General features: G+C 45.6%; 2 protein-coding genes across 4 annotated transcripts in view; one reads left to right on the plus strand and one right to left on the minus strand.

Annotated features, from left to right (window-relative positions):
- MAPK14 (mitogen-activated protein kinase 14) overlaps positions 1–1,295 on the minus strand; it is a 69,932-nt gene extending 68,637 nt beyond the window's left edge. The window contains exon 1 of one of the 3 annotated variants that reach the window (XM_032409941.1): positions 738–1,290. In XM_032409941.1, coding sequence (XP_032265832.1) covers positions 738–853 — 116 coding nt within the window. In that variant the 5' untranslated portion in view covers positions 854–1,290. Of the gene's footprint in view, positions 1–737 lie in introns of all 3 variants that reach the window. The other 2 variants (XM_032409942.1, XM_032409943.1) reach the window with 2 other exon arrangements.
- A 10,515-nt stretch (positions 1,296–11,810) lies between these two features.
- The window catches only part of SLC26A8 (solute carrier family 26 member 8), a 77,407-nt gene continuing 76,298 nt past the window's right edge, over positions 11,811–12,919 (plus strand). The window contains exon 1 of the mRNA XM_032410120.1: positions 11,811–11,995. Coding sequence (XP_032266011.1) covers positions 11,811–11,995 — 185 coding nt within the window. The remainder of the gene's footprint in view (positions 11,996–12,919) is intronic.

The following is a 12,919-nucleotide window of genomic DNA, read 5'->3' on the forward strand; positions in this document are numbered from 1 at the left end:
GGCCGCCAGTTTCTCAAGCTGCAGTGTTCTTGCAGGCACTACCACCCACCCCCACTCTGCGAAAAGGAAATACGCTTTCAGCCGAATCGGAAACACACCACTCAAGCTGGCACTATGCTGGCCGAGATAAAGTCGGTATTTTAGGTTCTATGGGTCTCTGCTAATGCAAGTGCGAATTCAAAACGAATGCTTCTCAAAACGAGATTTCGAAAGAGGTTTGCAAAAAAGCCCGGACAGACGCCCTTCGTCGTCAGTTTTGTTCGGACAACCGCAGTCTCCTGGTCGAGCTTTGCCCTTCTGCTTCTCCCTGCAGCTCCCCGGGCTTGTCTGCTTTGAGGGCAGGCTTCGGCGCCCAAAGTGGGCGCACCTCCGGAGAGGATCTTTCTGCTCGATGCTGGCAGGGAGACCCGCGAAGAGACACCCCCGCCTCCGTGCCAGCCCCCGGAGCAGCAACCCCCAAGAAGAGCTCGCGCAGGGTGCGAGCCAGGGCCGAGCCCCGGCATCACAGGCCACCGTGGACCTGCATCCTGCACACAGCTGACCACCCTACCTCGGGGTGCAGAGTGAGGGGTGCAAGGGGTACAGGGAGTGCAGGACATGGGTCGAAGGGGCAGCGATGCCCTCCCCCAAGGAAAATTCCTGCCGCTTGGTGCATCGCTGAGCTGTGGGGGCAGGCCTGGCTCTAGGGCATTAAGGGCCACTCAGCCCACCGCAGACCCAAGCCCGGTGACACTCACCACACGGAGCCATAGGCACCGGAGCCCACCGGGGACAGATTCTGGTAACGCTCGGGCACCTCCCAGATTGTCTTGTTCAGCTCCTGCCGGTAGAACGTGGGCCTCTCCTGAGACATCTTCCAGCCGCGGACGCGGGGCTAGGAGGTGGCCCTGAGGGGCCCCGCCTGAGCCCGCACCCGCTCCCCGGCCCTCGTCGCCCGCCCGGCCCGGCGGGGACCCGCAGCTGGCAGTCGGCGCAGGTGCGGCAGACGCGACCCCGCCGACTCCCGCGCGCGCGGCCCCTGTCAGCCGCAGCTGCTGGACGCGCCTCAGCGACGGGGGCGAGCCCGGCTAAGGGCAAGGGCACGCTACGGGGCTCAAGGCTGCGCCCACCACGCTCTCCCTGCACCCTCTCCCCGACCAGGCCGACTCCGGGCTGCGCCGAGGGACTACGACTCCAGCTGCAGCGCCCGCTGAGGTTCCAGTGGTCGCCGTTCCAGAGCCAGCGAACAGGAGCCTCTTGCCGTACTCTCGCGGGAACAGCTCCCGGGACTCTCCGCGAGCCGAGATTTTACCCAATATGGAACCTGCCCATGGGAGGGGGTTGAAGACGGGAGAGGATGGGAGGAGCACTTCTCGCGAGAAAAGAGCAACAGCTGGAGACCAGAGGCAGGAACTCTCAGGGACTGTTCTTAAGGGCGCGAAGGCGGACCCGGGAAGGAAGGGATAAGGTGGCAACGTATGCCGCGTGCGCCCCTCCGTGGTCGGCGGGGCAAATGCCTGGCTCCATGGTGGAAAGCGACAGCGACTAATAGGGTGTCGGGAAAAGAGCCAAAAGTTCTTTGAACTGCCCGTAGTCACCAGCAGCCGAGCATCTGCTCAGCGGAACCCCCAATTTCCAAGATATACTTACATTTAAAAAAGGAAGGTTCTGGCCAGAAAGCTGTTGTATTCCATCTGTTCAAGGACATACGGCTTAATCTTCGGATTGTGACGAACTCTATCCCAAAAGTAAATATTAGCTCTGCATTGAGCCTGAGGTTTTCCATCCAAACTCTCCTAGCGGTTCTTAAACTTTTATGTGCAGAAGAATCACTTTGGGTGTTTAAAAATGCAAAGTCCCAGGACCCACAGGGCGTCTAAGTGGGTAGGTCCGTGATAGGCACGAAGAATGCGCATTTTTACAATATGCCCCAGGTAGTTCTGATTCAGGAAAGTCTCCGGTATCTCCCTTTGACAAGGATTTTTGAAAACATTACTCTGAGGGTTTGAAACTGAATCCTGCTCTAAAGCTTCCAGTGAAGACGATTTTAGGCATTTGATTCATGCCTCTCAGATTAAGGAGAGCAAGGCAGAGAGTGGTCCTCTGGCAGTGTCACATTAGGCAAGTCAATTGACCTTTCTTAGACCCTCGTTCTAGTTTCTGCAAAAATAATTCCTGCCTTACATTCCCACCTAATAGGGTCATTTGTAAAGCCGAACAAGATAATAAAGTGTGAATGGGCAAGATATTATAACCCCATACCTACCCCCACTGTTACCAATGTATTCCTTTGTTAAAGCTTGTCACAATCTCTTAGAAGTAACTGGGTCCAAGCCAGGACACTTCTCAACACTTACCATGATTATTCTCTTTGGTGTTACGCATCCCTTGGATTTTGCCTATCTTGTCCCAGCATCTAGCAAGTGCCTGGAACATAATAGGTACCCCATAAATATTTATTGGACAAATTATGAATAATGACCATGATCTCAATTTAGGAGGTGGTGCAGGATCCTCAGTTCTCCTCAAGGAAAAACAAAAACCAGAATCATGGGTGATTCATGGAAAGCTTTTCTGGGGGGATTCAGTATGGCTTAGCCTGGATTCTCTCCACGATGAAGACATGCTGCTTGAAAATGTTCCAAGCCCACCTGCGGGTTAGGGAACTTTCCAAGAAGTAATGAAGGTTGAAGGAGAAAGTGAGAGCAAAAATGTGACTGTGAAGAAATGGCGGGTGGGAGTGGGGAATCAAGGTGATGAGTGGATGGATACAAGGGAGGAAACTCGGAAGTAGGAATCTTAAGGAATTCATATAATTATCCAAAAAATTGGGATAGTGAGGTGAGAGTGACTGAAAGGGCAAAAATGAAGTAAGCAGCGCATTCAGTCACTCATTCAACAAGTATGTATTGAATGCCTAGTCAGGGCCAGGCACTTCTGATTACAGTCGTTTCAAAAAACACAGTTGCTGCCTACATGGGGTTTACGATTTATTGAGCACTTACTATACCCACCATATTGTTTAGGCACTGATAATATAGCAATTAATGAGAGATAAAAATCCTGCCTTATGGGATACAATCTACAAAAAGGAAGGAATAGGTAAAGTGAATGTGTTAGACATTAATACAGTAATCGAGCAAGTGTAAAACTGCAACTGGGCCAAGCAGGACTACAGGGCGTAGTTAGAGACAGTGACAGGGACTGAGTCAACTTCAGAAGGTTAAAGGGCGGGGCGTTGGGGGGAGCCCAGCAAGAGACCTGGGCAGGAGACTGTCCTTCAGTGGGAGGAGCCAGTCTTGCGGGGAAGAGAACTAAGGCTGGAGACCTGAGTGACCTTCTAGCCTCCAGTTTCCTCCTGCGTCTTCTGACCTGACAAGGTCATAGGGTGACTTAAGTGAATTACTGTGTGTGAAGTGCGGGGCACGAGGCCTGGCATCAAGAAGGCCCCCAGTCAAGAGCAGTCAAACCCCAAAGCAAGTGGAGGCCCAGATGGCACAGGTTAAGGGGCTTCCCCGGCCTGGGTCCCCCCACCTCCAGGCTCCCCACCGCTGCTGCCCCTGCTGCCGTTCCTCGCCCGAACTCCGGTCCCCCGCCCGCCACAACGCCCGCGGGTTCGGCCTCAACGGCTCGGGGACCGCCGGCGTCCGCGTCTACAGCGCCGCCAGCCGGGCCGGAGCAGCGTCCGACCCCAGCGCCCGCACTCGCGCCCCCGCAGGGAACCAGGTGGAGCCGCGGCCGGGGGCCGGGGGCCGCAGGTTTGAGCGGGACGCGGGCATCCGGGTGCGGGGCACCAGCTCCTCGTTACCCTTCGAAGTCCCCGGGCGGGGGCTGCGTCCGTCACCCGCAGGGCCAGACGCGTCGCGGGGCCCTCGGTCAGTGTTTGTGAAATGAATGAATGCCGGTAGTCCCCAAGAGCTTCTCTCTCAGAGGCGCCGTCTCTACTTATGAAAGGCCGCGGAACCGCAACGCAAGGACTGGAGGCAATGCGTGCGATTTGCAACCGAATTCTTGCAGGCTCGTTAGTCTGAGTTGTCTGCAGCCCGAGGCCTCTCCCTACCACCCCACCCTCTGTGCCCAGGCGCGCTTTTTGCTTTCAGACCTCACTGCTCTGTTCATTTGTTCCTTCGGACTGAGCCACCACTCCCACCTGTTTTGGCCCCTTTCTCTTGACTCTTGTTAATATATCAGTGACCCCCCCTTTGAAGGCTTCTCCAACATCCCCACCCCGACAGCGAGTTTCTCTCCAACACACCCCACTGGTAATAGTCTCACCAAGTCGCATTAAAGGTAGTTTGTTTTTTTTTTTTTAAGATTTTATTTATTTATTTGAGAGAGGGAGAAAGAGAGAGCACATGAGGGGGGGAGGGTCAGAAGGAGAAGGGTCAGAGGGAGGGTCAGAGGGAGAAATCCACAAAGACATAATGAAGCTGGACAAACTCCAGAGATGACATACTCCTGAGCAGGGAGCCCGAAATGGGACTCAATCCAGGAACTCCAGGATCATGACCTGAGCCGAAGGCAATCGCTTAACCAACTGAGCCACCCAGGCGCCCTAAAGGTAGTTTTTTTATGTGTCCGATGGTCAGCTCCTTGAGGGCTGTCAACTTACTATTCATCCCCAGCCACCAGACAGCGTGACTGAAGGATATTAAAAGCAATGCACCTCGCCTGTGCCTTTGGTATATTTCAAATACATTCCCTATAAAAATGAGGTAGTAACGGGCAAAGGGCTGCTGTGTCTGATGGAATTACAAATGCTTATTTGAAATTTTGGAAGTGAATTTTACCTTACCATGATTGTAGAGAATACAGGAAAGATGAGGCTATGAGGGGAAAGATATTCTTGCAACTAAACTAAGGTTCAGGATTTCATCTCTATCAGGTCAGTAGTCAGAAAATTGGGTTTTATTTAAATTTTTTATTCTTGGCTTTTTAAAATACTTTCAACACATTATGTAAATGAATCAATGGATGGCCGGATAGACAGGGGTAGTATGTGGGATGCAGGGGCTATGTCAAAAGTGTCTGTTTTTAACAATGCCCCCAAAGTTAGCACAGAAAGACTGACCAAGTAAAGATAATTGGCTGCATTTACAGTGGTCCCCATACTTGACTATGTATCTGAATCACCTGGAGGGTTTCTTAAACCAACTGCTGCCCATCCTTAGAGTTTCTGATAATTAAGTCTTGCTAGGTAGGGCCTGAGAATTTGCATTTCTAACACGTTCTCAGATGATGCTGACGCTATTTGTGTGGGAACCAAGTGTGGGCTGCATAGATTAAAATAATTTGTTAGTTAGTAGGGAAGCCCGATGCCCAGAATCACATTTTAGAATAAGAAAATGAAATGTTAAGAACTTTGGACCCATGGTCAACCCACCTAAATCTTTTGTCTGATGTCAGGAAGCAACAGGGAATTGTCTTCTTTTTTTTTTCTTTTTCGTTCTTTTTCTTTTTTTTTTTTAAGAGATCGAGCATGCACAAGGGGGATGTAGGGGCAGAGAGAGAATCTCAAGCAGGCTCCACACCCAGCACAAGCCCAGCGCTGGGACAATCAAGAGTCAGAGGCTTAACCGACTGAGTCACCCAGGCACCCCAGGGAATTCTTTTCTAAGTGGACACTTACCTTCAAGATTATGGGTAGAGCTTAGCATGTTGTTGATCACACTGTGTACAGAGGCTCATCACACTGATGCCTTCAGAATCAGTAACAGAGACCCCCACCCGCCTCGCACTGCGTCTCAGCTGAAAGGTATATTATCCCATCAGTGTAGTTTGATAACTTTTTTCTGAAATGCACCACTTTCTCCACATCAAACTGCATCTGCCTCTAGTAAATAGGAGCATCTTGTCATCATACTTTGTCACAAGTGTCCTGCTAGTGCATGAAAATGAACCACTAGGGTTTCTAAGAAATCCACAAAGACATAATGAAGCTGGATAAACTCCAGAGATGACATACTCCAGACAACAACAACAAAAACCAATAAGGAAATCATGTGTTTTACCCCAATGCCTTTTGCCAGTCATGTGATAAGCCCTGTAAGACAGGTTTCCTGCTGTCCTACTAGCCATCCTCACTGTGGTCCCTCCTACGAGTTATGACTTGATTACTTTTGCCCTAAACTACAGTAATAATAATGGTCTCCCCTTGGACTTTTTGCCTCAGTCTCTCCTGTCCAACAGAACTTTCTGTGATGATGGAAATGTTTTATACCTGTGCTGTTCAGTAGGGTGACCTCTGCTGCATGTGGCTGTTGAGCACTTGAAATGTAGCTAGTGCAACTGAGGAACTGAATTTTCTTTGTTTTATTTTATTTTAATTACATTTAAATAGCCACAGGTAGCCAGTGGCTACAATACTGGACAGTATTCCTCTAGACCATACCGCTGCCACCATTCATCCTTGCAAAGAACCTCCCTGTGCATATTACTAGTCCTGCTCAAGCACTTTATTTTTTTTCATCATGATAAGTGTACTCTTTAATCCCCATCTTCTATTTCACCCGTCCCCCCACCTCCCCTCTAGTAACCATTCGTTTATTCTCCATAGTAGAATTTTCTTGATTGTCTCTCTCTTCCTTTGCTCATTTGTTTTGTAAAATTCCACATATGAGTGAAATCATATGGTGTTTGTCTTTCTCTGACTTACTTCACTTAGCATTATACTCTCTAGCTCTATCCATGTTGTTGCAAGTGGTAAGATTTCATTCTTTTTTATGGCTGAATAATATTCCATTGTATATATATATACTACATCTTCATCCATTCATCTATTGATGGATACTTGGGCTGCTTCCATAGTTTGGTTACTGTAAATAATGCTGCAATAAACATAGGGGTGCACGTATCCCTTTGAATTAGTGTTGTATTTTGGGGGTAAATACCCAATAGTGCGATTACTGGATTGTAGAGTAGTTCTATTTTTTATTTTTTGAGGAACCTCCATACTGTTTTCCACAGCAGCTGCACCAGTTTGCATTCCCACCAACAACACAAGAAGGTTCCTTTTTTTTCCCACATCCTTGCCAACACTTGTTTCTTGTGTTTTTAATTGTAGCCATTCTGACAGGTGTGAGGTGATAGCTCAATAAAGTTTTGATTTTCATTTCCCTGATGATGAGTGATGATGAACATCTTCTCATATGTCTGTTGGTCATCTAGATGTTTTCTTTGGAGAAATGTCTGTTCATGTCTTCTGCCTGTTTTTAATTGGATTATTTATCTTTGGGGTATTGAGTTGTATCTGTTCTTTATAGATTTTGGATACTAACCCTTTATTAGATATGTCATTTGCAAATATATTCTCCCATTCTGTAGGTTGCCTTTTGTTTTATTGATTGTTTCCTTCACTGTCCAGAAATTTTTTATTTAGTCCCAATAATTTATTTTTTCTTTTATTTCCCTTGCCTCAGGGGACATATCTAGAAAAAATGTTGCCTTGGCCAATGTCAGAGAAACTACTGCCTGTGCTCTCTTCAAGAATTTTTATGGTTTTGGGTCTCGCACTTAGGTCTTTATTCCATTTTGAGTTTATTTTTATGTATGGTATAAGAAAGTGATCCAGTTTCATTCTTTTGCATGCAGCTGTCCAGTTTTCCCAACACCATTTGTTGAAAAAACTGTCTATTCCCCACTGTATATTCATTCCTCCTTTGTCAAAGATTAATTGACCATAAAATTGTGGGTTTATTTCTGGGCTTTCTATTCTATTCCATTCCACTGATCTATGTGTCTATTTTTATGCCAGTACCATACTGTTTTAATTACTATTGCTTTGTAGTATAACTTGAAGTTTGGAATTGTGATATCTCCAGTTTTGTTTTTCTTTTTCAAGATTGCTGTGGCTCTTCGGGGTCTTTTGTTGTTCCATAGAAATTTTAGAATTGTTTGTTCTAATTCTGTGAGAAATGCTGTTTTAAACACTTTAAATAGCTAAAAAGTCCAAGTTCAACCCAGCTATTCAAGATCCTCCAGGAATAGGCCTCAACCTACTTTTTTGGGCTTGACACTGACTTTACTCAAATCTATTTTTTTTTTAAAGATTTGTTTTATTTTATTTATTTTAGAGAGAGAGAGTGCGCATGAACAGGGCAAGGGGCAGAGGGGGAGGCGCAAAGGGAGAGGGAGAGAAACTAAAGCAGACTCCCTGCTGAGCACAGAGCCCAAAGCAGGGCTCGATCTCACACCCCCGAGATCATGACCTAAGCAGAAATCAAGAGTCAGACACTCAACCGACTGAGCCACCCAGGCACCCATTTATTCAGACTTATTAAATTACTCGCTTTATATTATCTCTGTAATTTTATCTTGTTCTCTTCCTGCAATACCTTATTCTCCTCCCTGCCCCCAGTTTAGACAGAGCAGAGCTCATATCTCCCCCAGGAGGCCTTTCTCATCCCCCTAGGTTGGAATTAATAATCCCGCTCTGTAGGAGATCACATGGTATTAGGATGTGGCATGTATTTTGGAATCAGAAAGATGGGGTTCATGTTCTGGCTGTGCTGTTTAAGCCTTGTATGACTGAGAAACTCACTGAACTCATCAGTAAAATGGGTATAATCATCATGAGGAAAATAGTACCTCTCTTGAGATGATGGGTGTGAAGAACCTGGCATATGGCAGGGCAGCAATAAATGTTAATACCTGTCTTTCAACTCCTACAGCACTATATTTTGGAATTTTTATTCTACTAGACTATAGAGTCTTTGTTCTTTTGTATCCCCATAGCACCTAGCATTCAGCAAATGTTTGTGGAACACTAGATTAACTGACCACAGATGAAATAGCACGTGAATTCTTAAGTCAGAAACAAATGAAAGCCAAGAGTACATATGGTAGAAATTTATAAAATTGTGAAAATAAAAGCAGACACACTTAGTCTAGTAGATGGGAGCTACCTCTCGAAATACAAATGATGTAGATTGAAGACAATAAAATGAAATCTTACTTTCTGTAAGTGAACTAATGGGATTCAGTACCTCCAAAGGGTGTGACAACAGAAAGTACAAATACTTTAGCTTGGAAAGAGAGAGAAATTCTTGGGGGATAAACTATAATTTGTGATGGGAGAAGACGAGGGTATTTTGCGTCTTCGACAACAAGGTTCTTGGTACAGAGCTCACACACTGATGGTCCACAGGCTGAATCTGGCCTGCAGAGGGGTTTTGTTAGAAATGTGCTGTATTAAAAAAAAAAAAAATGGGGCGCCTGGGTGGCTCAGTCATTAAGTGTCTGCCTTCGGCTCAGGTCATGATCCCAGGGTCCTGGGATCGAGTCCCACATCGGGCTCCCTGTTCGGCAGGAGGCCTGCTTCTCCCTCTCCCACTCCCCCTGCTTGTGTTCCTGCTCTCGCTGTCTCTCTCTCTGTCAAATAAATAAATGAAATCTTTAAAAAAAAAAATGTACAAAGTAATTGACAACATTTCAAAGTCAGAAGACTTCAGATAAAAATCTGCAACTGTTGCTCATCTTGAGAAAGATCAGACCTGGCCTAGCTGGGCCCCACATGCCCCGTGCCCACCATTGCTGAAGCCAAAGGGCTGTTGCTGCCTCCATCAGTCCCACTGTTCCCTCGTGCCTTGATGTCTGTATGTTGCCTGCTTCATGGCAACCCTGCCTTGGTGCCACTTTCAGAAAGAAAATGCTGGATTCGAAACCCTGGATCCGACCCAGGATGGCAGTTTTTATAATCTCAGTATAATTGGCAGGTTAATTAGGCTCTCTCAGTTGCCAGGAACAGATATGTTCTAGCAATGGAAGCTTATTGTAAGATTACATGGGAAGGGGCGCCTGGGTGGCTCAGTGGTTAAGCATCTGCCTTTGGCTCAGGTCATGATCCCAGGGTCCTGGGATCGAGCCCCACATCGGGCTCCCTGCTCAGCGGGAAGCCTGCTTCTCCCTCTCCCACTCCCCCTGCTTGTGTTCCCTCTCTCGCTGTGTCTCTCTCTGTCAAATAAATAAATAAAATCTTTAAAAAAAAAAGATAACTTGGGAAAAGTGAGGAAGACTGGATGAATATTCCTCTGGGTGGAGGAAGAAAAGGAAAAATATTACCAGTTTTAATGTACAGTTCTGTTTTTTCTGTGAAAAACACAAATTACTAATTCTCTTAAGTGATACATTGTAAAATACTTCTCCCATCCTCTTCTATATTCCCCAATCTTCTCACTTCATTGAATTTGTGATCTTTAGTGTTATACACGTAGGTGTTATACAACACACGACTGCTACCCAGTGCTTTGAGGGTAAAAATACAATCTATGTCTATGGCCCAGTTAGTTAACTTTTCAAAATGTGTAAAGTAATTGATTGGTTTTATCACCCATGAAATGAGGATAATAGCAGTACTAGGATTGTCATGGAAATTATGTGAAATAACTCATGAAAAAAATCAAGTGCAATGCTTGGTATATAGTAAGTGCTCTCTAAATACTGGTGATGATGATGATGATGATGATACATGATCATTTTGAAGGAAAAGAAAGTTGCTGATGCATTAAACTTGTTTTTAGTCTCACCCATAAAAGGACTACTTGAGGGGCGCCTGGGTGGCTCAGTCGGTTAAGCATCTGACTCCCGATTTCTGCTCGGGTCATGATCTCAGGGTCGTGAGATCGAGCCCCGCATCAGGCTCACTCTCAGCAAGGAGTCAGCTTGGGATTCCTTCTCCCTCTCCCTCTGCCCATCCCCCTGCCCACACTCTTCCACGCTCTCACTAAAATAAATAAATAAAATCTTAAAAAAAAAAAAAACATAGATGATCAAAAATGATTATCCTTTCTCCCAGAAATGGATCTATAGCCATCCTCAATAACTCCCCCTTCTCATTTTCCTAAAAGAGCAGGATGATATAGATTTTTAAAGCTTAATGTAACCCTTAGAGACCATGTGTTCCAGCCATGTTATTTTATGCATAAAACTGAAGGAAACTGACACTCAGACACTTGCCCCTAATCATATAGCTAGTTAGAACAACTGCCAGGGCTGGAACCCCAGTCTCCTGACAGCCTGTGCAAAGTTTTTTCTGCTGCACCATGGTGCTACTAACTGGGTACTTTCAGGTAATATTCTGGCACCTGGGGATACAGCCATGAACAAAGTCCTGCCTCATGGGCTTACATTTTAGTGTGGGAAACAGACAATAGACAAATATTGAATCAGGTCCTAACAAGTGCTATGAAGAGAAGGAAAGGATAAAGGGAAGAAGATACTGTATCGACCACTTCATCTTCAGTGTTTCCAGTGAAAATTGATGGTTATACTGACTTTTACCTCTTAATCATTTGCCCCGCAACATGGCAACGTAATTGAACATAAAGAAAACTAGGTTTCCTAGCAAGACACTTGGGTTCTAGTCCTGACTCTAATTATTAAACAGCCAAGGCTGTTGAAACTTTTAGGTTTCCCCATTTCGAAAATGAGACTAATACACACCTTGCATTTTTTATAGGGTGGCTTTGAGTATAAAATTATATAAGAGAAAGTTTTTTAAGACAGGAATGTGTTGGGACACCTGGGTGGCGCAGTCGGTTAAGCGTCTGCCTTCAGCTCAGGTCATGATCCCAGGGTCCTGGGATCGAGTCCCGCACCGGGCTCTTGCTCAGCGGGGAGGCTGCTTGTCCCTCTGCCTGTCACTCCCCCTGCTTGTGCTCTCTCTCTCTCACACAAAAAGATAAATAAATAAAATCTTAAAAAAAAAAAAGACAGCAATGTGTTATGCAAATATAAGATACCATTATATGGAAATTTTATTTCCATAAAAATGTGCCAAGAATCTAGATTTTTTAAAATTGTTTTTTCTTTGATCTCTTCCCACTCAACCAGGAATGTTGCAACCAGAGAGGATCACCCAGGGTTCTGGCTATAAACACAGGCAAAATTCTTTTACGTATGATGTCAAGCGAGATATATACAATGAGGAGATCTTTGAACAGGAACACAGAAGGAAGAGTATTTCCTCTGGGAACTTGGACATCGACATCACCACCTTCAGACACCACGTCCAGTGCCGGTGGGTGTGGGGGGGTCATTCAGCTGCCTTCTGGCTGGCAGCACCAAAATTCTACTTTACTCCTTCGGCGCCTGGTTCTGTCTTCCTCCTCTGAATTCCTGTCATCGGGACCCTTAGGTTGCTGTGTGTTTTTTCTTCAGTTGTTTGCGTATGGTTTGTCCTGTCGCACCCTGTTGATTATAAATTTCTTGGGCACAAAGTCCTTGGATGTTCCCGACAGCATCTAAGGATGATATTTAATAAATACATTGTTTGATTAACTACTATTACCAGTCTCTTAACAACAACAACAAAAGCAGCGATGGTGGACTAACTAGTGGTAGCAGAAGAAGATCCTTCTAACCTCATATCCCTTGGTGCCTATGCAGTATTTGTAGTTGTACAATCGTACAATGTAGAACTCACTGCCTCGGAGAGCCGCCAGGACTATGTGGATCCTACAGTTCAGAGGCCCTTAACCTGTTTTTGTGCTATGAGCCTTTTAGCAGGCTGGTAAAGCTTACGGACATCTTTTCAGAATAATTTTTTTTTTTACTTTAAAAAAATTATGGTAAAATACATATAACAGAGAAGTGGCCGTTTTAACCAGTCTTAAATGTACAAATCAGCAGCATTAATGACATTTCATGATGTTCTGCAACAATCACCACTGTTTTCAAAACTTTTTCATCACCCCAAACAGAAACTCTGTACTCATTAAGCAATAATTCCCCATTTTCCCCTCCTCCTCGCCCCTGGTAACCTCTCCTCTACATTCTGTCTCTATGCCTGTTCTAGATATTTCGTTTAAGTGTAATCACGTAATTTTTATCTTTCCTATCTGGTTGATTTCACTTAGCATCATGTTTTCAAACTTGAACTATGTTGTAGCATGGATCAGTACTTCCTTTCATTTTATGGAAGATGATATCCCATTGTATGTAA

Source organism: Phoca vitulina, unplaced genomic scaffold, assembly GCF_004348235.1.
Source record: "Phoca vitulina isolate PV1807 unplaced genomic scaffold, GSC_HSeal_1.0 scaffold11, whole genome shotgun sequence".
Taxonomy (NCBI): domain Eukaryota; kingdom Metazoa; phylum Chordata; class Mammalia; order Carnivora; family Phocidae; genus Phoca; species Phoca vitulina.